Raw genomic sequence first — 26,318 nt, forward strand, 5'->3', positions numbered from 1 at the left:
TTCAAATCCCAGTCCAGACGTTATTATTCGGTTTTGCTGTGGTTTTCTTAAACCACTCTACATTGGCAATATTTCTTGGACTAATGGATCCCTTCTCCGTCTTAGTAAACTGAACCAATGCGCCATCTCTAATGATCCGTTTGTGCCTCAGCGATAAAAAGTGATGAAGAAAAAAATGATTGCATCGTTGATGAAGTAAATTTTAAATGCAGCGAGCAAGAGGGTGACAAATATTCCAAGGTGAGGAAACAAATGAGAAAATGTAATCTGAAATTTCTAACATAAAAGTGACGATTATAAGCACATGCTATAACGGAAAGAATACGAAAGCAGAGTAAAAATGACAATTTTGACGTAATTATGTCCTTCTTGTGTTAGGTCTTGACCTCTCGCCGATAATGTGAACCTTACGGACGGATCGTGAGTTTCGTGGAACATCTGGTTTCAGCGATTCCGCTCCAGATCCAAGAAGTGTTTGTTATCTCTGCACTAATACGCCACTACCGTCTTCGCTTAGACGCACACATGTGACACATTAGTCTTAGAACACCTGTTTGTTCGTGGACACTGGTAACACGATGAAAATGCATCCGTACCACTTCTCTCGAAATATCTTAGAAGTTTTATAAAAATTAATTTCCACTCTGTGAAATAAGCATAAAGCTATTTCCTGTACTTTCCTTTGAACTGTGGTTAACCAGGAATTGTCTTTTCTCGCAACAGTGAACAGAAAAAGAAATTGCAAACTTCTGGTCTGCAACATAATGCAAGCTATAGCTAAAAAATTAAGGAGTCGACCTAGCTGAGAATAACAGCAGTGCTAAATTAAAGAATAACTATGTGAAGACGTCCGCTGGAACAATCAGAACAGAGCCAAATATGGGCTCAATTAAGAACTAGCGTGAAAATTATTCGAAACAGTGAGAAGAAAATATCAAGTCGCGCGAAGATGAGCAAAGAAGCAGTAAACAGGGAGCTGTGGATCATTGAGGCGATGCCAGAGTCTAGTCACGAAGAGGGCCGCTTTTCTTAACGCCCATTCAGCCAATCTGCACTGCGACAATTCACAATGACGGCTCGCGCGAGCCTCTTCCGTGCAGTCTCTGTCGAGAAGCACACTGCTTCGAAGAATTTCACCAGTAAATTACTGTCGCACACTGTATTTTCTGAGAACATTTCCACTAAGGCGCTCCTCTGATAACGCTTTAAAAACTGCTACAGAATCATATAAAGTATGTTCATTGTTTGAGAAATTATTTATTGAGTTTGTAAACGGAAGTTTTTTGCCACATTTCCCTGCACGTGACTCAAGTTCTTGACGACGGTAAAACAGTGAAATTTACCTGATGGGAAAGCTTCCCGATCAGTTGTGTAGACTGTTTTCACAACACAGTCAAAGGTCAAAACTGGAGAGTAAAATTATGACAGTTTCATATCAGTGAATCTAGATCCGGGGATCACGTATATGGAGTGAGGGTGCAGTTAGGAAAATATATGTTGCAGGTAAAGCAGCAGTGCGTATTGGACAGAATGAAAGCCACGTAAATCTAGATTGTTTGCTTGGGGAAACAAGAAATCTACAGAAATTTCACTGCAACGTCTTTTTTATGTTCGGAGGTGCTGCTGTAATTTTTAGCAGTTCAGTTAGACTTCAACGTAAGAAACAATCGCAAAACTAATTTACTTCTTGTTACAAATCTAAGAAATGTTATCTGTATATTCTTGACACGACATTTGTCCTGCCCAAAAGAGTGTAGGAGTGTTTTTGAAAGGAAACGCTTCCATTTCAAATAGGTTAAGCATTTAGTTCAATGCATGAGCAGGGTTGAAGATGCCAGTGTTGCTGTGTACTGGCAACTAACGACAGAATTTGCACATCAGTTACAAGTATGGAATCTGTTTCTATTTGGATGTCAAATTATCATATCGGAGTTTGCGTAGCGCTTAAGGCAATGGCCTTATCTTCAGGAGGACATGGTTGCAATGATATTCTGAAACAACGTGTTAAAATTCCCGTCCGGCGACTGTGATATAGTTTTTGTGTGGTTATCGTGAATCACTTCAAGCCAATGGCGTGATAACTGCTCCAGTTATGGCACGACAGATTCTCTATAGATTTAACCCAGTAGTACCAACTCAGGTAAAGCTCTGTTTCCAATGAATTCCCTTCCTAAACTTACGGAAGAATGCAAGGTTTTCGGATGGCACCCTTACCTACGTAGAGTTAATAAGACTTTATTGCTACCATTTACTAGCAGTGTGCTGACGAAAGCTGCAAAACCACTCGAAAGGAGAGCTACCGTAACAGAGCATAGGCATACAACCTGGTTTGGAATTATTATATCAGATATTGGAATGATCTAGCACTTACAGACCTATAGGGCTCTAAATACTCTGTGTGATCAAAGCATCATGACAACGATTAGTGGACATTAATATGGAGTGTGTGCAACCTTCGCCTTTATGACGGCTTGATGTGGTGTTCGACACTGGAGTCTGGAGTGAACTCAACGTTCTGACTCATCTCAAGGGTATTCCATTGGGTTTAGGTCGGGACTGTGGACAGGCCAGTTCATTTCATAACGTTATTGTTTACAGACTATTGTTTCACAGATGCTGCTATATGAAAGGATGCAAAAATGTAAATGTCGTGTGACTAGGGCCTCCCATCGGGCAGACCGTTGACTTGCGCGTCGATGGGGATGAAATGATGAAGATTAGGGCAACACAACACCCAGTCCCTGAGCGGAGAAACTCTCAGACCCAGCCGGGAGCCGAACCTGGGCCTCCTTTTTTTTGTAGTTGCGGACGTTACATGACATCCATTCATTTGTTAATCCTTCTACTCAGTTTTTTTATTACAGAGGCCAACCAGCTCTCTGACCGAACACGCTGAGCTACCGTTCCGGCGGGCCCTTGGGATTGACATTTTCTCGCGCTGACCACTAAGCTACCGGGGGCGGACATGAAAGGATGCATTGTCATGCTGATAGATACAGTCAGCGTCTCCAAACTATTCCTCTACTGTACGCCTTACACAATGTTACGTAGCCATTCAGCAGATCCAGGCCCTTCCGTCGGATTGCCATAGGGAACAGCGTGATTCATCACTTCAAATCAGGCGCTTCCAGTCATCCATTTTCCAGTAGCGTCGCTCTTTACTACATTTCAAGCATCCGAAGTTACATTGTATCACTTTTCTTAATAACACAGGAAGTACTATTTCGTATTTATTCGCCAATACCAGGCCATCGACTCCCTTGTTGGACGGGAATATACGTAACGTACGAACACAGGTTGTGACACAAGGACGACAACATATGGAAGTTTAGGTCTGGCCGTGTTTCGTGCACGGATAGCCAAAGCGGTTAGGGCGACCCCACGAGTAAAACGGAAAATTCGGGTTCGAGTTCGGTCCGGCCCAAATTTTCATTGTCGTTATTCTAGTATACAGCCAAAGATACTGTAGTTCATGTTCGAAACTGCGAGTACATTTTCTGTAATCCTTTTAGACTGGCAGATCCGCGGGTCGTGACAACTAGCGGTGAATTCCGTATTACATAGCAGTGTCCGGATACTTTTGATCAGATAGTGTATGTTAGAACTGCGATATTTCTCTTGTGAATGGCTTCGAATCGATGGACACTAAATAATGACTTTTCTGTCAATTTTCTTTTGAATGGTAGCAATCTGTAGCTTCCATGTAGCTGTGTTCCTGTCGTTTTCGAAAGCAATGTATCAGCGATATGAAGTACCAAAGATATCCCTGAGGTCGCAGTACAATGGCACAACGTGCGAAATTTATTAGCTTCCACTACAGATGGCTATTATTTCAATAAAAAATTGTTTTTGTTAAGTTTGTACGTATTGCGCAAAAACGAAAATCAATTGTCAATTCAATCAGCTGAATATTGTTGTTTATACTGCTTTTTAAAATACTGTTTTGTGTGTTTCGCTCAATTTGTTAAACTTGAAAGCAGTGCCTCCATTAAATTCTTAGTTTTGGACGTATTATCGCCAAAGGAATTTTCATTTAAATTTTATGAAAGATAATAAGACATGTGGCCTGTTATGTTCGACAGTTAAGAAAACACTGGCTGGATTGAAATATGCTGTACTTCTCTTGAAGATTACGCATGTGAAAGACACTCCAAAAATTCCAGCGGCAATTAAAACTTCAGAAAATTTCAAGATATGATGTTGGTGGGTTGTCGACTGAAGTAGTTTGAAAGAAATGACGTCAAGAAAAAAAATATAACGCTGAATTTGAACAAATAAGAAATTGTTAAGAAGCTTTGTGCAAGATGGGTATAGCGTTTGTTGTATTTTCACCAAAATCGAACGTGAAAAAAAGTTTCCAGCTATGTTTGAATCGTTTTAAAATCAATCCAACGGCTATGGATATGTTTTACGGCCATAGCTTCCCTCCAGAAGCGAAACAACAGTCAAAGCAGTGGCTGAAACCCGGTGGATCTGCATCAATAGTGGTGATGTCTGTTGCATCTACAAGACAGGTTGGAGCCGGCGTTTCCTGGGATGCAAAAAGTATTCCTCTTCCTGATTTTCTCAAAAAGGATACAATAGTAAAAGGTGAATGCGGACAACTGTTCAGGACAAATTGTGTAACAAAACACACGGAAAGAGGCCGGGATTTAAGAAGGCAGAAAAGCGTTCGTTCGGGACAAACATGTTTTGGCGATGCGAAAATGTGGGGTTAGGAGTACTAATTGTTGGAGCACCCACTCTATTCAACAGTATTAGCATCAGCAGATTTCCACATTCTTTCACTTCTTAAGAAATTCGTAGCATTCTCTTGTTTTAAAAACAAATAAGGTGTTATATAAGCTGTGGATTTTCCCCTCCAAATCGTCCTTAGGTATCTGAAACGAAACAGTGCGAAAACGTTGTTCAGAGTATTATGTTGATACATAAGTTCGTAGCGTTTTTGTTTTGAATGTTGGTATTCCGGCTGCTATAGGTTTATTTATCGACAGTCGTTTTCTATTTGTTGCTCACGGTTGCTGTTTGAGTTTATATATTTTCATGTTGTCATTTGGAGGTAGTGAGTGGAGCTGTGGACGCTAGAAAATGGAGTGCTAAGCGGAGAAATCGGAACAAGCGAGGCAGCCAGAAACATTTGCGTCATGTATGGGGATAATGCCACAGGACAGAGCACTGCACGAAAATGGTTTTCTCGTTTTCAGGAGGATCGTTTTGACATTAGTGACTCTCCACGGTCAGGAAGACCTTCGGTGTTTGGTGGCGGTCGTTTAAACGCATCAATCCACAACGATCGGACGTCAGTATACTCGAGAACGGGCAAATGTGCAACATTTACACGAAATAGGGAAGGTTAAAAAATCGGGCGTATGGGTACCGCATGCTCTAAGCCAAAATCGCGAAAGTCAGTGTGTGGTCATATTTGCATCTCTACTTGCTTGTCATCAACAGGCTCGTGAATAACACCGAACATTCCTATCCTGTATCGTTACTAGCGACGAGAAATGGTGTCTTTACGCTAACATAAGGAAAATGATTGGTCGAGCCCAGAAAAGCAACTCCCAGTACAAAGACCTTCACACATTCACGAAAGACAATGTCGTGCATGTGGTGGAACAGCGACGGTGTGGTGTACTACGAACTGGTTCCACGAGATGACATTTATTGTGAAGCCGGCCGGAGTGGCCGAGCGGTTCTAGGCGCTACAGTCTGGAACCGCGCGACCGCTACGGTCGCAGGTTCGAATCCTGCCTCCGGCATGGATGTGTGTAATGTCCTTAGGTTAGTTAGGTTTAAGTAGTTCTAAGTTCTAGGGGACTGATGACCTCAGAAGTTAAGTCCCATAGTGCTCTGAGCCATTTGAACCATTTATTGTGAATAGCTGAGACGTCTTGCAAACGCAGCCCGAGAACAACTTCCAGGAAGACTGCATGAAGTGATGTTAATCCACGATAACGCCCACCCGCATTCTCCTGGACTGACTAATAACGCTACACTGGAGTTGGGTTGGGAAGACATCCGGCACCCACCTTATTCAGCTCATCCTGGGCCTCAGATTTTCGCCTTTTCCGCTCGCTATCGTACAATCTTCCTTTCCGGATGAGAGTGCGCCCCGACCATGGCTCGACAAGTTCTTCGCCTCCAAAGGACTTGATGTCTACAGTCAGGGAATCGAGAAGTTACCCAGCGTTGACAGGTTGTTGTAAGTAATGTAGGAGAATATATTACTAATGACTAAAGTCTCTGTTATGTTGCAAAGACCTTGTAAAAAATAACTAGACTCACTGATGGCGCTGCAGTCGCGGGATAATTTGAACCTTCGGCTGGACGCCATTATAGTGGTTGTGTCTGACGTGTTGTGTTGTATTGTTGTTTATGAAGACCCAGATTCAACGTTGTATATTTGTTGGGGCGTACATACAGTATTTGTTACTCGTAATTCTACTGTCTGTACGTTCCAATCAAAAGAAGTACAATGGTGAAGTGTTGTGCAGCGATTAATTGTACAAATAAATTAGAGAAAATATTACATTTCACAGATATGTGAATATTTTAAGTTGTTTTGTATGTCAGTGCACTTGCTTAATAAATGTTTTTGTAACACGGTATTAGCATATTGTCTGTGCATCTATTTGCAGGTTTCCTTTCTCAAAACCGCAGCTGTTACAAAAATGGTTACACGCTGTCAGGAGGCAAGATTTCCGACCGACAGAATACCATTTTATATGTTCTGATCATTTTGAAGAAAGTTGGCTGATCGGTAGTGTTTTCATGGTCTAGATGAGGTTGAAACTTGGTAATTTGGTCGTGATTTGCCAAAGCACTATGCCATATAAAACGCACTTCTCGTCATAAAATCTAAAGCAAGGTAGAGTCAGAAAATATCTATTAATATACTGGGCAAATCTTCGAGTATTTTGATGCATTTTGCGTACATCTATCGTAAATGGACTACGAAAAATGCTAGGGGTCCAGTACATAACTTTTAGCTACGGCAGATTCCATGTAGTATGTAAGATAAATTCATAAACAGTGGCTAGTTGCTGTTTGTTCATAAATCAAAAAGTATATTGTAGTAAAGAATTTAAATGAGGCATTATGTTCGTGACCTAACTCAAAGGAAGGCATTTTATAACCAAAAGCGATGTATAAACATTCGAACACCGCGCGTCAGTTTACCACTCTAATGGCCGCCGCCCAGCTATTCAATTTGTCCGCGCTTCACAGTCGACCACTCGAGCGGTTGTGGGGGCCTGATCTGTTGTGTTCACTACACTTATGGAAAAACACTACGAACTTACGTGAACTAGCCCTACAGACTGATCTAAAATGCGATTAGGTGAGAATGTGGGCGAAGTTAATCGAAAAAGCGCCCTTCAAAATAAGTCGTCGATATTTTCGGCTGGTCCACACAGCAGTATCTCGTGTGGAGGTGTAGGCCTCGTAGGTGATCGTGAGGCGCAGCGAGGCTGCGGTGGCGACAGTGTGTAAGCAAATGAGCGCGTGTGTGGTGTGTGCGGCGGGTGGCCGTGAGGAGCAGCAGGCGGCAGCAGCAGCCTTCACCTTGCAGGGCGTGGTGGCGGCGGAGGTCGCGCGCCTCACTGCACCACAGGCCAAACCGACTCTTGCTTCTCTAACGGGACGCGTAGCCGGTCGTGCTACTCTACCACACTCTTGGGCACCGAAGCGATCTGTGACAGGTACACGTCTACATCTGTGTTGTGACTCTGCAAACCACCGTGCGGTATGTGGATATCCAGTAGCCGATTTATTTACCTCACCTCGTCTCATCTCACAACACGCATGCAGCGGAGATATTGACTGTAAAATTTAGTATATGTTCTAGTTGCTGTAAATTTATCGCCCTTTTACTCACCTTCCTGACATCATCCCCGTTTTCGAGGGTCCAAATGTGATAAACACTGGCCGGCCGGGGTGGCCGAGCGGCTCTAGGCGCTACAGTCTGGAACCGCGGGACCGCTACGGTCGCAGGTTCGAATCCTGCCTCGGGCATGGATGTGTGTGTCGTCCTTAGGTTCGTTAGGTTTAAGTAGTTCTAAGTTCTAGGGGACTGATGACCTCAGTAGTGAGGTCCCATAGTGCTCAGAGCCATTTGAACCATTTATGATAAACACTACCATATTCAGGACTTAGCGTAATTGATTTCCAGTGACCGGCTGCCTTTCCTGTCATCACGCCGTTATTCTAATCTAAGACGAAACGGTAACTAGTGTATGATAGAAAAGGAAAATAGTTTTTTGCTGTTTGATTGGGAGGTCCAGAAAGTCATTTCGGAAACGGTAGGGTGTCATTGTAAATGTGGAGTGTGAATGTAGGCGACTGTAATGGATGAACGTGTGAAGTGGTGTAATGTAGTGCCGTGGGCTGGCACGGTAGCTAAACGTGTTCGGTCAGGGAAACAGACAACCTCCGGAAAAAAAGAATGCTGTGTGAAGTTCTCGTCGATGGAATCTGAAAGATGTCACCCGACTTTCGCACAGAACGATTGACAAATAAACGAAGAAGAGACTTATCGAAAGCAAGAAAAATTAAGAAAAGTGGTAAAGTGCGAGACTACAAATGAAAAGGGCTCGGACTCGATCCCTGGTTAGCTCAAAATGTTCAAATGTGTGTGAAATCTTATGGGACTTAACTGTTAAGGTCATCTGTCCCTAAGCTTACACACTACTTAACCTAAATTATCCTAAGGACAAACACACGCACCCATGCCTGAGGGAGGACTGGAACCTCCACCGGGACCAGCCGCAGAGTCCATGCCTGCAGCGCCCAAGACCGCTCGGCTAATCCCGCGCGGCCCCCTGGTTAGTCTTAGGATTTTTATCTGTCACCACCTCTTTCACCTTTGTCAATGTTTGTTGATGGGGAAAATGGTGATTTCAACCGTGGTTCGGAGTACACGTTGGACTGTAGGACCCACTATAACCGGCTGGGTAAGTCAGCTCAGGCGTCGGAGTGGGGCAACGTCATACCACCTCTAACAGGACCATTCCTAATAAAGCACTGTGGTGTTCAAAACAGTGAAAGGATTGATGACTGTTTCACTTTTTTTAGTAGAATGAAATATGTGGTGGGTGCTCTATCGGAGATGTCGGAAAAAATATACACCATTTGGATCGTGCACCGTGAATCAAGACACAAAAGAATTAATGACATTAGCTGCCAGTGGGCATTGATTTAAATCAATGGGGAATGTTAAAAATTTGTAGTGGACTGAGACTCGAACTCTAAACTCTCGCTTACGAGGGAGATGCGCTTACCACTGCGCTAAGCGGCCACCGTTGTCAGCGCAACTGCACGGACTAACCTAGCACACCTCCCATCAGACCGAAATTCTCAACTTATCTACATACTACTGATGTAGCATCTCTTGCCCATCATCCTCATTGCCCATTATCCTACAATGAAAGGTGGGAGAGGGTGAAACCTGGTGCCTCTCGAATAGCAAGAAGCGAGCCGCCGAGCTTAACGTCCTCATCAGACGGACGGATCTCCATCAACAGTGCCACATACGTGCACCCCATGTGCTCCTGCTGAAAGGTTTGGAATGCAGTGCAGGGTATTGGCGGAAAATCTTGTGATCAGTAACTATCCGTCACCACTTCTCGTACCCTTACCGGCCAAATAATTAAGAACGAAATTTTCTTCCAACACCTGAATTGAATCGGTCATCTCTGAGGCAACCGCCATCGTATAAAAGTGCGTTAGTGATCTCAGCTACATTTTTTTTCACAAAAATGGAATGTTGTTATTTACTCAGCACGCAACTGTAAATTCTGTCTTCGTTGGTCCGCAACACATACATTCAACAGTTTATAACCGACACGTATCTGTTTTATTCCACAATGAAATCTTACTACTCTTCAAATTCTTCATATATCTACTCTGTAAAGTGAGCAAATCAAAGTACAGGGTTATTACAAATGATTGAAGCGATTTCACAGCTCTACAATAACTTTATTATTTGAGATATTTTCACAATGCTTTGCACACACATACAAAAACACAAAAAGTTTTTTTAGGCATTCACAAATGTTCGATATGTGCCCCTTTAGTGATTCGGCAGACATCAAGCCGATAATCAAGTTCCTCCCACACTCGGTGCAGCATGTCCCCATCAATGAGTTCGAAAGCATCGTTGATGCGAGCTCGCAGTTCTGGCACGTTTCTTGGTAGAGGAGGTTTAAACACTGAATCTTTCACATAACCCCACAGAAAGAAATCGCATGGGGTTAAGTCGGGAGAGCGTGGAGGCCATGACATGAATTGCTGATCATGATCTCCACCACGACCGATCCATTGGTTTTCGAATCTCCTGTTTAAGAAATGCCGAACATCATGATGGAAGTGCGGTGGAGCACCATCCTGTTGAAAGATGAAGTCGGCGCTGTCGGTCTCCAGTTGTGGCATGAGCCAATTTTCCGCGGGCTACGCGTGAAACTTGCCCACACGCGTTCAACCGTTTCTTCGCTCACTGCAGGCCGACCCGTTGATTTCCCCTTACAGAGGCATCCAGAAGCTTTAAACTGCGCATACCATCGCCGAATGGAGTTAGCAGTTGGTGGATCTTTGTTGAACTTCGTCCTGAAGTGTCGTTGCACTGTTATGACTGACTGATGTGAGTGCATTTCAAGCACGACATACGCTTTCTCGGCTCCTGTCGCCATTTTGTCTCACTGCGCTCTCGAGCGCTCTGACGGCAGAAACCTGAAGTGCGGCTTCAGCCGAACAAAACTTTATGAGTTTTTCTACGTATCTGTAGTGTGTCGTGATCATATGTCAATGAATGGAGCTACAGTGAATTTATGAAATCGCTTCAATCATTTGTAATAGCCCTGTAGTTAGACGTTGCTGAATATATAAGCATTGCTCGCCGATCCTACTCAGTTTTATTTCTTAATTTTTGCTACGTGCCCCGTCCGCATTTCTGTAGATAAATTGCCTCCCAACAGTGCGTCTAGAGCTTAAAATTATGCGAATTCGGTCCATATGTGCAGTACGCACGACTACGAGTGCGCGCTGAAAAGTAATGCCTCGGAATTTTTATTCTGTTCTCAACATCGGTTAAGATATGAAATGTCTAGAATTACTTGGTCGACTTTACCGCTTAGCTGAGGCAAGTTGCAACCCTCTGCCGCTAGAGTGCTCGAAATTGTCGCGTATAACATGGCGGCGCGTAACGTAACTACGTTGGTGCGTGAGAAACAGCGTGCTGTAATCCCTCAGAAAACTGAAAGCACCAATTTGAAGAATTCGTCCACACATGAAGCACCCTCTCCTTCACCATGCAAATCCTCCGTACAGTACCGACTTAGCCCCATCCGATTTTCATCTGTTTGCAAAAATTAAGGAACACCTTCGACGACTTCACTTTGATAGTGATGAAGCGATGCAAGCAGAGCTGAGTTTGTGGCTCCGTCAACAAAGCCAAACATTCTGTGGAATATTGGTCTCTCGTTGGCAGAAATGTGTTCGTCGCCAGGGAGACTGTTGAGGAATAAATTTGTAGGCGTGAAGAATGAAAATGTAGGATATTAACAAAGTTTGTTTTATTTAAAAATCCTTAAGAGTTTTCACACAAATTCGGAGGCATTGCTTTTCAGCACGCGATCGTATATGTCATTTAAAATTCTGTATTCTTTTTGGTGCTTCTGGTGTGCTATAGAAACCACTGCAGCAATGTGTACTAATAGAAGATGGCTCTTTTCTATTTTGTTTCCTCGCCTCGAAAATTTTCTGCCCTTTTATTCTGTAAAATGCTCAGGTGTATATTCACAAACGGAAAACCTGCGTTTTACAAAGGATCATTTCAGCCTTCCGTGGTGACTTTCGAACGTAACGATGTAAAACGCACACTTACTACTTTCATCTTAGAGTGTTTCACGTCCTATATGCAAAGACGAAATTAGTAACACAATATTTTAATACTCCATAAAACACAGAAACGTATTGTAGAGGAGAGTAGCATATTTTACCTATTGACAACGACGTAAATTTTGCTCTTTTGTTTTCGTGTTTTAACTACTTGTGTATTGCATTCCTGAGATAGAGATTGGTAACCAACCACAATTTACGTAGGCTAATGTAAGAAACCTTGTTCAGTCTGGTCGGAGCATCAGATCGTCGGTTGTTAAGTTGTCGCGTGCATCTACCATGTTATACTTCACCTATATGTCTCACAGCCCGCCTGGCCGTACAATCAGGCTTTCTGCAGATTTCTTAAAATGCTTCAGGTAAATAATAGGATTGTTCCTTTAGAAAAGAACCGACTGATTCCTTCCTCCATCCTCCTCCAGCTAAGTTATTTCTCCGTCTTTAATGATCTTGAAGTCGATAAGACGTTAAACTCTAATTTTCCTCTTTGTCCCACGTAGCAGGGTCGGAACATTAATCTATACTAGTAAGTTCTTCTTTTATAATCCTAATCCATCTAACATGGGTTTGCGGAACGTAATTATCAGGTCTTATAGTTTGAGGATACCTTGACGTATTCTTGGAGAATAGCCCACTCCGAAAGGCTCTTTGCCTTTGTAGAGGAAACTCAAACTGCACTTTTAGAGTTTGCTCATTATCTCTATAGCGCTGTAGTCCTATTGAAAACAGTCCCATCAAGAATGACGTAACTTATCTTTGTTTCAGTAACTGCAATCTGACAATAATCTCAAGAAATGTTGGTAATACTCTGCTTCATGGTCGAAAGTTTTTCCATAAGTGTTATCCAGTGCACTACTCTTCAGAATTCTCTAAATGTTCAGTACCTTGGAATTTGTCTTACATGCAGTAAAAATGACATGGTTCCTTCATCTACTATCGCAGTTAATAGCTCTTGCATCTGGATATCTGAGCAACGTGAGTCAATATTGAAGAGTTCGAAGATTCTGATTTTTTTGTTTGGTAATTTGCAGTATAGACAGTGTTTTTGTGAACAGTATATGGTGCACCGCGCGTTCGCCGAAGAAGATCCATTTAAACTGGCCGCCAGCGCGAACCACACCCTCTCTATGGCTCGCCGTATTCCTGTGGGTGGCACTAGGACGTCGTCTTCGCCCTGTGCACTGCATGGAAATTTATCCGTCCTTGCATAGTTTCAAGACGCCGCACACCGTGCTGCCCCCAGATCTCGGAAGACTTGCTGTGAGATAACTATGTACTAGCACGACGCTTTTGATATTCAGTGACTGAACCTGCTAGCAAGTGATCAACATTACCGTGCAGAAAAATCAGTGATTGATATATGAGAACGAGTGTGGGACAGACAATCAAAAAATGTAAGTTATATATAACATATTTTACTATGAACTTAATATAAATAAATATATTGATGTTTAATTCATTTATTCGATATCTGTAGTGTTTTACGCCACGTAGTATCAACTCCGGACACAAACATCGTAACTGGCATTCAACAGATAACATTTTGGTTTCGCTTCCAGTCGCTGAAACTTGTACTGATTGTTCTGTAAGTCTTCTCGGATTACGATATAGTTTTCTAATAATACAATTGATTATGAAAATAAAATAACTGTCTGCACACAGTCTAAGAAATATGCTATCATTATATACTAAACCACTTCCATGTACCGTGATTAAAAACGATCGCCGGCCACTGTGGCCGAGCAGTTCTAGGCACTTCAGTCCGGAACCGCGCTGCTGCTACGATCGCACATTCGAGTCCAATCTCGGGCATGGAAGTGTGTGATGTACTTAGGTTAGTTAGGTTTAATTAGTTGCAAGTCTAGGGGACTGATGTCCGCAGATGTTAAGTCCTATAGTGCTTAGAGCCATTTGAACGATTTGCTACGGTCGCAGGTTCGAATCCTGCCTCGGGCATGGATGTGTGTAATGTCCTTAGGTTTAAGTAGTTCTAAGTCTAGGTGACTGATGACCTCAGATGTTAAGTCCCATAATGCTCAGAGCCATTGGAACCATTAAAAACGATCCAAAAACAGTTGTCTGTCTCCAGCCGACGTCAATCTGCCTTTAGTTAGTTTCCGACGACTTCTGCCTGTCTTGAACTCTCGCGGAACCCTCACTACGTTTGTGTATTGCATCAAATACTCTGTAATGTGTATTAGTTTCCCGAACTACCGTCTGTGCCTTGTCACATACTGTCGGTGTAAGCCACACACACACCATGTTAGGAGGTTGTCCCTGACCATATGAAGGATGATTCGTGGTTTTTATTGAGTTTGTGCATGTAACGAACGCGAAATTATGACGTTGTTACACCACGTGAATAGACTGGACAGTATAAAAAACGTGTCATCAAGTCATGTGCAAGGACGAGGTTCTGAATTAGTCACAGTCAGTGGTTATCCTGGTAAATTACGAAATTATGAAGCGAATAATGTCTCGGCAGTCGGAACTGTTTTAGCGTCTTTCTTTTATGATAATAATCATTTTAGAAGCTGTCTAATGATACCCAGGGCATTCTGTAGCCAATGGGTTGTGCGTGACTATTGCAAAGTGATACTGTGTTCTCAGAAGACGGTTTCAGCAGCTTTACGTGCCAAGCAGTGTAAAACTTACTATTAATCACCATTCTATCCTTAGGGTGTGCACAATGTTTTATGGTATCAAGGTACAGTACAAGGTAGGGTTCATTTCAACGTATGATTGAAAAAGTAAGTATGAAATCGCTCTTACAGCTTCTCACCAAATGCACGACCATTCTATGTATCTACAGCGGCATAGATATTATTTGCAGTTTATAGATCTCCTTCATATGACATTCGCGAATAAAGAGAGGGAAAATAGTTCATCTGAGGCCTCTGCGTACACTCTAATATCCCTTATCTACTCAGATTGTCGTATACAAAATATAAGAGAGAAAATGGAGGCTTATTGTACAGTTAGTATCGCATGAATTCATTCAACATCGTTACACGATAAAAATAACGCCTTTCTTCCACTGCCATGTTGACTAAACGGGGCTGTTACAACACTACGAGATAAATGTAAAAAGTTCTCTGCTTGGCACGAAGTTGACGTCACTATTAATGAAATTTTGTTTTTGTTTCGTTGGTACACGTTATGTAAAAACGTAAGGCAACTTCATCTGTGGAATAGTTTTGTTTATAATGCATTTTTACGTCGCCGTGCTCTGTGTATTTTGTTTACGTGCATAGACGGGGATTGATGCTTTGAAGAGTCTCTTTAGCCTCAAATAATCTGGAATCAACACAGCTGAACATCGCTGAGATGGTCTCGATCTTAGTATATGCAGTATGAATCCCCCGCATTGCACTCCTCAAAAGGTTTGAAAACATCGCGCACGACCTTGCCCGGAACACACGTGGAGGCCTATGAGCACGTGACTGCGTCACTTCCAGATCATCTAGCTCTTGTGTGAGCTCTGTACATTAACAGATGGTCATAATTATGTGAAGTGACAGCGTAGGCAAATACTAACACACAATCCTCTATACTATGCTGATAAGAAGGAAATGAGTTTAAGCGTGCCATAAATCGAAAAGTAAATTATCCGATTATTGAATCGCCATTTTCCTGGTGCTCAGCATCACGAGTGATGTATGACCCATTACGTAGGGACAGGAGACGCGCGTGATAGGTACATGTGTTGTACCAGAAAGTGTGTCAACAGAACCGGGCGGCGTCCCCTACCAGGAGGCTCGGCTCGCAACATAAGGCTGGGTCAGTAATAAAACGTATTCCCCACAATTAAGAAGCGTGAAGAGGCACGCTGCAGCAGCAGTAGGCAATAAGGCCTTCTCGCTATCGCGGGGTGACGCCACGGCGAAAGTGGCTGTCACAAATTTTCTCTGCAGTTCGTCTCCGAGAATGCGCGCGTGTGCGTAAAGGTTACAAGGTGGCGCTGCTCTTTAGAAATCGCCTTGCGTAATCTTCACACGTCGCACATTTTCCTTCTTATATGGCTGCGAAACATGGTTTTTGAAATAAAATTACATGCCTAACGCTGGTAATAATAAAAGCGTTTGTAGGTATCGTACAGCTGTTCAGCATTAAAAACAAAGTAACATTCATTCTATTTCGCCTTCCAGTATATTAATTATTCGGACTATGGATTCCCCTTCTGCAAGCTCAAGAAGCGAATTACAATGCGCAGTGACTGTTCTCTGGTAATAAGGCGAATCAGCCCATGAGACGCTGAAAAAATGTCAGTCAAATCCTTTGGTTCTGAGCTGAGTTTTTGGCAGGTTCCTGATGGTTATAAGGTATATACTGGAACTGAAAATACCCTTAGCAAAATCCCAAATGGGTCCCACTCGAGCCACTTCCAAAAGAAGTCGATAGACCTATAGGGGTCTTCCCTTTCATTATGGTAGGAAATGAAATGTGGAAAAACATAAAGGCTACACAGAAATAAAAACTGTACTGTTCTTGCTTCGAATAAGGCAGTAACAGTTGAAAATGAACGATCATAAACAGGAAATACTAAATTTCCTTGCAGACCACAGGTCGGATTTGGTTGCTCACTTCCTTGTGCTTTTTGAGAGGCTGGGTTCCGTCATCGGAGTTTACTGGTTCCAGAAATGATAACGGCAAATCATTATAAAAGTAAATCTACTAGTACTTTACAGATACGCATTTATTATTCGTCCTGAAAGAAGTACAGCATTCCACAACTATAGCACCTGTTTGAATTGCTCAGTGATATACACCGTAAAGTAATAATGATAGTGATGTGCGTTTTCCTTTCACCTCTGTTTGTCACTTGGCCAGTTCCCCTTGCCAGCTCACTTTTACTGAACGACCCCAGCACGTTGCAACCTAGCATTCACCACAGAAAGAAAACTTTGCCAGAAGTGTAGGCCACGGTAAATGGCAGAAAAAAAATTGTAGCAACGGCATGAATTTGAACACGGTTCATTTTATCTTAGTCGGAACTCCACAGCTAACTGACCCACTATACTACCCATGACAAACCCTCAAATCTGAAGACAGTAAACAAAGACATCCAAAAATATCTTGACGACTTTAACAGCTTTTATCAGTTGTTATGTCGCCAGCTGTTAACAATGGTGCGATCACCATGCAGGTCCTCATATCACTATTTCAAGGGCTGCTGGTTGGCTTTCCAAAGAAATTACGACTTGTGACATTGAAGAATATGTTTCTAAATGCACTTAATTTAAATTACGAAATTAATATTCTATGGTGATTTAGTGAAATGTTACTATCATGAGATATATCTCAATGAAAGCTATAAGCTGAAGGACAAGCTGTGTCTTCTACACGCGAGTGCATGAAGCATACCTTAAGTGGTTACGTTTGACCAGTTCGATATTTAGAGAAGTGAATATGACACCCACCTAACTGCCACGCTCATTATTGCCGTTACGTTGTCACCTGTATTTGTAATGTCATTCTATCGCAGATTATTTTACAGGTGCGTGTCCGGTAGTTATTCTTGAGATGTAAAGTTGAACTTATTTAATGGTGGCTTTCGAGTACAATGTATGAGGACTCCTAAAGAATTCAGTACAAAGTTATTCTCAAAACATAAGTGACCATTTATAAAGTCTAGAAATTTTTTGCAATACATGCACAAACATACACGGTTCCTCTTGTAGGTAACTATTATGAAATAACTTTCGTTAAAACCATTTCGGACTATATGAAGAATAACGTATGGTTACAGTTTACCGAAAATACGAACAGACGACTCTGTTATTAAAAAATAATACTCAGAAATTTGTAATTTAGAATATAATTATAACTTCTTACTCACATACAGACGAAATCTGAAAGCCAAGTAAGTATTTCAATGAGGAAAGTGACTTCTGACATTTTGTCGGATTCTGAAATAATTGCTCGTAGTTAAAATATAAACACACTGCAATAATGATATACACCGGTACGTAATTTTCCGATAATTTAGAAACATATTTAGGAATATTTGTTTCTTAAATCCCTTTTCCTATTTTTCTTCTGGAGAGACGTTTGATAATTTTCCATCTTTTAAATGATACGTTTAGGTGCTGTGACAAAGAGGATCATAAGCTAATTGTTCAGTACAAGTAGCGATGTAGGTCAGATGACTGTGGAAATGTGGTACTTCAAAATAACAGGTTGTAAGTGGACGTCATAAACGTTTCAAAAACTTTAGAACATTATATTTTGTAGCAAATAATACACTGTGCTTCAATTACGAACTTGAAAATACAACCACACTACATGCAAATTCTTGTTGAACCCAAAGCAAGTTACGTGTAGTGCATAGCACTGTAGACAAAGCATGGACGAGCAATTGTGCTCACCTTAAATGGAAAGACGGCTTACGCTGCGTGGAGCTTGAGCTTATAGGTCAGCACTGTAACAGCATTTACAAAGTTCACCCGAAATATCAGCCTGCCCCTTCGCCGTCTAGTTATAACATCGCAGCAATCTGTGAACCACTAACCTCTGAATGTTCTGTATCGGACGCAAACGCGAAGAAATCAAACTAATTCGTGTCGAGAAGTTACTGAGAATGGGGAACTGACGAAGTAGAACAGTTGTATTAATCTCTGCGAGCAATCGTGAAATAATCATGACTATTGTAGATCATGATTGTTATTATAGACCTAAACTTTCAACTGCAAAGCAATGCCTTGTTGCAGAGCTTAACTTTGCAGTGAAATCCATTGTTAATAAAGAATTAATCCAATTCCATCGGCTAAATTTTGTAAAATAATGCCTAGATGCAATATTAAGTCTTCTTTAATTTATCCAATAATACGCTCTTCTCTAATTTGAGACGTTTTGTGAGTAATAGAACAGGAAAATATGTTTCCTACAGTAGTTATATACTAGATTCATTATGTTCTCAGCTATTACGGGTCGAAGTCTGCAGTATACAGACATTTAAAATATATAAATTGAGTTACATTTGGAATTCGAATTCACCTCCGTAATCTGGAATTGGCCTTCTGCATAAGATACATCTTTATCGAGGAAGAAACCGAAAAAGAGGTGTAACCTATATGAATGTATTTCATGTATCGCTCAGTTAAACGCTGCACAAGAATACGTGTAATATGATGAAGCCCAAGATGAGCCTGTTTACTAATGTAATTTATATAACTATCTCTTCTTTCACTTACATTTTTCTCTCGGCACAAATAAGAATTTTTAAGTAACTATTACAACAAAATGCGTTTCTGCTGTACGAAGAACCGCCAGTGTTTTAGTTACATAGAAGGTACGACGTACGAGTGTCTGTAACTGTCGCACAGCATTCTTAGTGTGTTTTTCTTATTTAATTCCAGATTGCAGTTTATAATTGTGTGATGAATTTACTTTACATGAATATCATAACTTCAGCTTACGACACAGGTTTTTCGAATTCAGAAGTAATACATGCTGTGACCATATTCGTGTCTTTTATTATCACATTTATGCGACAATTGAGAAGTGTTTTACATGACAACTTTCTCTAGTGACCTATTGTCGTCTTGCATCCAAAAAATAGAACGTTTTCAACAAAGTGCTGAAATTTCTGTAAGCGAAATTACTATGTCCCACCGATGAATAGTTTGAGGAATAATTTTTGTTAACGGAGAAATGTAACGTATTGCATTTGCCCCTTGAATGAAATCTAAATCTCTACACGAATGATAAGTCACAGGCATACAATGTAAGAAATTTTAAATAACATACATTTTTCTCTGGTGTAGTCATATTATATATTAGTCAATAACTGTGAGTCGTAGTGCCCTGAAATTTTTTATGTGATTGTCTCTAACCTGTAATTCTTCAGAATTTGTGCTTCGGCCACTGTAAAAGCGATACACGAATGATAGAGATGACAAGCCATATGTATGTATGAAATCAAGGCGATGTGACAAAATAGCCGAATCTACGAACAGTTTACGGTATGTACTAAAAAGAAGCGAAGTAACTTTGATAAAAACGAGGGAAGTCGAGTAGCAACGCAAGACGGTCGGGAGACTTGTGATCCCGCATCCGAACTAGTTAGCGTACTCAAGGATTCCGTGGCTTAGCTGAATCGTTCAAGTCGAATGATGCGATGTTTACCTATACAGAAAGGGATGAATAGAAGACAGTGAGAGATGCAATTAATTATCATCCCCGATACGATGTATTACGCGGGGCGTTCAATAAGCAGGTTGGTTTTATTCAGGACTGCAAAACCTCATATTATTCCCCACACTTTTGCCCTAAAAACCTTATTTTTCAACATAATCCACGTTCAATGTGATGGCCTTTCACCACCTTACTGGGAGCGCCTCTATCCCCTCATGGTACAACTCTACCTGTCGACGTCGGCGCCAACGTCGTTCTGCATCAATAACCTCCCAATCATCCATGTACTGCTTCCCGCGGAGTGCATCCTTCATTGGACCAAACAGATGAAAGTCGGAACGTACGAGATCCCGACTGTAATGCGTAAGCAGATCCGCGCAAATGTCTGCTCTTTACGGTATTCAGTTAGGTGGCGAGGAATCAAGTGAGTACCCCAACTGGTGGATGAGTGTGTTAGCACTGCCAACAGAGACGTCCAGTTGTGCAGCGAAGTGTTAGTTTGTGATCCGTCAGCCACCTCGAATGAGAGTGTCCGCACGTTCCAACATTGTAAGAGTCACAGCTGTGTGCGACCGGCCGGCACACGGAAGATAGAACATGTTTGCGCGACGTTGTTGCGCTGATGACAGACGCCTCGCCCAACGACTCCCCGTGCTTTTGTTCACTGAGAGGTTTCCGTAGACATTCTGCAGGCGCCTATGAATATCTGCGATGCTCTGGTTTTCCCTATGACTGCTATCTGCTTGGAACGCACCTCCGTTGCAGACGCAGTTTTGAAGGCTACGTGTAGTGCGCCACTTATCGGAACTTCATGTGACCATTGGGGTTGAAGCGGGAATATTCTACGATGTCCCACAACAAGTTTCGCATTTTTTTCAATTGAAAGTGGCCCAAAAAAATGTATTGCATTACTTATTGAACGCTTCTCGTACGACTGAGTACAAGAACACCTTAGGGTGCGCAAGGATCCAGACTGCGGATATGCACTTGAGGACAAACACATTAAAAGTGTTCCCCATAGTCACCGTTCATGTGAAGCCAGACATCAGCACATCTCCTCATCGATGCCAGTACAGGTTCAAAATTCCCATGCGTGCTCCAAATGTACTGAAACCACTCAAAATGGTATTAGCGAGCTACGACCTATCCGCTTTGTCGAAGATTCGTACTTCGCATTCCCGAACAGCCACATGAAAGTGTACCGGTGCACCATCATGCATGTACCACACACGCCCCAACAGTTGCCTTAAGCCGTTTAGGGAAAGTACCGAAAATCTAAATCTGGTTGTCTGGACGCGGATTTGAATCGCAGTCCTCCAGGATGCTCGGTGCAACCACAGAAGGAAATATCGATCAAGTGCACAATGATATAGGCACTGCGAAAGTAACTGTACTGTAGAATAATTAATCACAAGAAACACCATCCAAATAGTTGGTTAGCTTGAGTTGCAGGAAATGAAGGTACACACTATTAGGAAGTCGACTAGGTAGGAAATGTTGCGCTATCAACCCATTACCAACGACGCTTGCACTGCGAAAGTAACTGTACTGTAGAAGAATTAATTATTGAAGGCAATATGTGCAAAACGACAGCCCCAATTGTTGAGTGTTGAACAAAATCAAATTCGAATAAAAAATGTTTGGACCGTTGTGAAAAGAACCTAACTTACTTGTGCACTGCTTTGTCTCTATGAATACCAGGATCGAAATAGCAATCAAATCAATATCTGAAGCCGATAAGCCGGCACCGTAACAGGACGAAATCGGTTCCATATGAAGGCTTTGTTATGATTAGTCTATTATGTGGTGCAAGGGTGATTTAATATGTCGATTGCCTTGTGTAGGTAAATATGAATGTTGTGAAATCCACAAAAACCTTTTGGATAAACGGATTGGGAAAGAAAGGTAGGATAGTTGTTGCAACGATCATCCTGCTCATGAAATTTTTAATGACTCTTGACGCCCACCTCCTCCCATATGTAAAGAATTATTTTATGATTATACTGAAGAGGTTGTGTCACATGTTGAAAGGTTTTATAAGCAATACAGAACAGCAATTCTGTGATGGAATGTATTAACTATGAAAGCGGTCTGAAAGTCTTTTCATCTAAATGTAGTTTACGTCAAAAAGTAAGAGTATTTTTGACCTACAAAACAGTACTTCAACGTCCGTCCGAGGAACAACCGTTGTATACTCACTAGTGCGATTAACACTTTGTGTCACCTGAAACTAGTCCGTCCCTAAAAGGATTCTATCATTAGATCTGAGCTTAGCAGTTTGTCTCTAATTGAAATCCGAACGTGTATGGTAGAAAGACAAGTTTTTTTATGGTGTATGTGTCTCGAAGTTTGAGAAATAACTTGGAATTATCTTTTGCTGTAAAAGTGACTTGACAGTTTTATTACATAGGAGGAGTGAGTTACCTTATCAGCCTGTCGCAGGCAGTCGATGCGGCGCATTTTGCCTTTCTGGTCAGGGTTGGACAGGACGCACATGGCGGGCTTTTTGCCCGTGATGCTGAGCACGAAGTCTTCCCGACACTCCTGCGTGATGTCCTTTCGCAGCTTGCCCAGCAGCCGGGACGCCCACTTCTGCTTTACCTCCACTTTCTCGTTCTGAAAATTGACAAATAGAAAAATGTGAGCATGTTTAGATGACGTCTGGTAACAGTCAGAAGATGCAGCACGTCTACATATACATTATCTTTTAAATGGCATAAAAACGCGAGACGTACATCTGACAGCATACAACGTAATAAATGGTTCAAATAGCTCTGAGCACTATGGGACTCAACTTCTGAGGTCATCAGTCCCTTAGAACTTAGAACTACTAAAACCTTACTAACCTAATGACATCACACACATCCATGCCAGAGGCAGGATTCGAACCTGCGCCCGTAGCGGTAGCGTGGTTCCAGATTGTATCGCCTAGAACCGCTCGGCCACCTCGGCCGGCCAACGTAATAAATGCATGCGCTGATTAGCAATCAGCTCTCAGGTGCGTTAAAGCAGTTTCGGCGCATAATAAGAACGTGATTGAAATGGTCAGGCGTGAAAGCCTCAAAATCAGGCAACATCACAGAGAAAACTGGAATCTGACGTACTAGACGGCAAGAGTCTCCTTTGTAAACGATTTTTTACGCCCCTCTAGACGAAACCTGGAATTGCTCCAAGTTGCTCCTCGCGTACTCTGCGCACAAACACACGTAAAACAGTTTACGTTCGACAAAATTTACGGGTACAGCACGTGTAGCAACAGCGCAACTGTCCTCTGCTTAATAAGACTGAGTTAATCCGTTTCTACTGGTCTGCCTGCCGACACGCCGCTAAAGCCCGAGGAAAAGAGAATGGGTTCCGACATGCCGCTAAAGCACAAGTAAAAGAGAATGGTTATGATCTGTGTCAGCTATTTAAATGTTTTTCTTCACTGACACCATTATGAAATACACAGCCTGAAAATAAAAGTGAAGCACGCAGAAGACATGGTCAGATGCTAATGTAACTTAGTACTCGTGCGTACCAACGGCGGATATGTCAATGATTGGAGTTGCGATTTTGTACATATTCTGTCACATGTAGAATGGCCACCAGAATGTTGATCGTATTTAGAGTTCTCACAGGCTTGGCAGGGTATATAAAGGGCACGAGCAGCGTCAGATGTTGAATGATCACTGTGAAGGACACGGAGATGCCGCGTACTCGTGTGAGTCAGCGTTATCAGCACGTGAAAGGTGAAATGGGCCTCATTGAACTCCATTTGGCCAACTGGTCGAATCGTGTAGTACCCATATCTGTGGGGCATTCATATGTGGTAGAGACCCGATGGTGGACTGTGTCAGAATGTAAGTCCAGGCATACTCGCCGCCACGGTTCCGATCGTCCACGGCTGACCACCACAAGGGAGGATTGCCGTATTGTGCACCATGCACGTTATAAACCCTTCATATCTGCACATGCCATCCGAGAACAAGTAATGGACGCCCTGCGACATACTCTCAGTGCGCACCATTGGTCGGAGACTAGCAGCAGTCTTTTAAGGAAGTACCGCCCTATGCGTATGTTGCCGTCAACACAACACAAAATATGGCAGCGTCTGGAACGATGCCGTGCCCGGAAAACAAGGACTGCTTATTAATGGCGTCGCATTGTGTTCAGTGATGAACCACAGTTCTACACTACCTCGGGTGATCATTGTCGGCGAGTATGGCGGCGACCTGCGAGAAACCCCATTCTTCCAATGTTTTGGAGAGGCACAGCGGAGTTACCCCTGCCGTAATGGTATCTGAAGCTATCGGGTATAGCTTCACGACACCGCTGGTAGTGATTGAAGGATCTCTGGCCGCACAACGGTACGTCACAGACATCCTGCGCCCTCACGTGTTACCTATGGTGCGACAGTATCGTAGTGCCATTTTTCAGTAGGAAAAGGCACATCCACACATGGCACGAGTCTCTCTGAACAGATTGCGTGATGTTGTAGTTTTCCAGTGCCAGTAAGAACTTCACATCTGTCCCCGATAGAGCGTGTGGGACCAACTCGGACGTCAAATCTGTTCTTTTGCCAGTATCCAGAATATCGAGGAGCACATAAAACAGTTGTGGGCCAGCGTGCCTCAGAAGGGCATACTACGGTGTTATGAGCCCCTTCCCAATCAAATGAGAGCATGCATCCACGCCAGTGGGGGTGCAACATCATACTGATAAGTGGGTTCATACTACCAAATTCTTTGTAAATATGACTTGGTTTATCGTAATCACTGAAATAACATCACTTTTCCTCTCAACCCCTGAAGTTTCATTCGTTTCCTCCCCGCCTACTGGGTGCTTCACTTTTTTGTCAGCCTGTATAATATATACTCCACATTAGAAACCTGATTTTAATTTGATGATGATGATGAAGATGTGGTCTCATACTCCGAGGAGCGTAGGGGACGATGCGGGAGACCCGCACCGCTGTACTAGGCAAGGTCCTAGTAGAGGTGGTTTGCCATTGCCTTCCTCCAGCCGTAATGGGAATGGATGATGATGATGATGAAGACGACACAACGACACGAGGCAGGAAAAATCCCTGACCCCGCCGGGAATCGAACCCGGGTCCCTGTGCGCGGAAAGCGAGAACGCTACCGCAAGACCACGAGCTGCGGACGATTTTAATTTAAAGGGAATAAAAAAAATTAAGTGTGATTTTTCTTCACCGTGTAAAAACTCTAGAGATTGATCGATGAGAGGATACGAAACAAAAAAGTCAAATGAACCTATGTCCGGAAATGCTTGGTTTCCACGCTGGACACCATTCAATGTTTGCAACAGTGTCTCGCCGTTTGTCTGAGACAGGGACCTTTCAGGAAGCAGGAAATCATGAAGGACGTACTCGAAATGTTCGTACACCAGACTTGGAGGAAAATGTGATTATCACTGTGGAAGGCGACCGCCGTGTCAGTACCAGGCAGTTGGCCCACCAGTTCACGGTAAGCCAGAGGACCGTGTGGAACATTCTCCATGGCAATTGTTACTGCCCTTATCACTTACAGCGTGTGGAGGGCTTACTAGCGACGTACTTTCCACATCGGGAGCAGTTTTGTCACTGGTTTCTTCACCAGGCAACAATGATTCCGGGATTTGTGTCGTGTCACGAGCAGCCCATCCGCCAGCGCAAAAGGAGACATGGAGTTTTGTTCTGTCAGCAGAGGTGCAGTAACAGTAGAATGGGTCGGTCAGGAAAGCTTACTAACTTTCAACCATTCTAAAGCTACCAAATCGACTGTTGGTGATGGGACTGTAAAGTGGAAACGTGAAGGAAGAACCACAACTAAACCAAGACAAGGCAGACCTCATGTAATGACGGACAGGGAGCGCCAAGCATTGATAGGGTGGTTGTAAAAACACATGGAAACACATTTTACAGTATTGTGCACTTCGTACAGCAAAGGGACAGTTCGGGGACGATGAGTGCTTGTATCAGCATGACAATGCTTCTTGTCGTAAAGCAGCATCTGTGAGGCAATGGTGTGTAAACAACAGCATTAGCTGAAGCCAGTGGAACATCTTTGAGGAGAGTTAGAAAGTCGACTTCGCTCCGGACCCCAGCGTCCAACATCGCTATCTTCTTTCTGACCAAGGGTGTACTCTCGGTACATGATCCATATCCCTGATACGTACTGAAAACACGACAACGCACCACAGTCACTTGAGAACGTGGAGCAGTCGGCACCCTAGACCGCATCGTCTGGGACTGTGCCATTGTACAAGATGTTACAGACCGATAGGAACGTCTTTGGTAATAAAACAGT

At 42.7% G+C, this 26,318-nt stretch overlaps 1 protein-coding gene across 7 annotated transcripts in view; it reads right to left on the reverse strand.

Moving 5' to 3' along the window:
- LOC126183483 (nuclear factor 1 X-type) overlaps positions 1 to 26,318 on the reverse strand; it is a 580,732-nt gene that overhangs the window by 316,949 nt on the left and 237,465 nt on the right. For all 7 annotated transcript variants that reach the window (XM_049925509.1, XM_049925504.1, XM_049925507.1 and 4 more), the window contains exon 3: positions 22,453 to 22,644. In XM_049925509.1, coding sequence (XP_049781466.1) covers positions 22,453 to 22,644 — 192 coding nt within the window. The remainder of the gene's footprint in view (positions 1 to 22,452; positions 22,645 to 26,318) is intronic.

This window comes from Schistocerca cancellata, chromosome 4, assembly GCF_023864275.1.
Source record: "Schistocerca cancellata isolate TAMUIC-IGC-003103 chromosome 4, iqSchCanc2.1, whole genome shotgun sequence".
Classification (NCBI taxonomy): domain Eukaryota; kingdom Metazoa; phylum Arthropoda; class Insecta; order Orthoptera; family Acrididae; genus Schistocerca; species Schistocerca cancellata.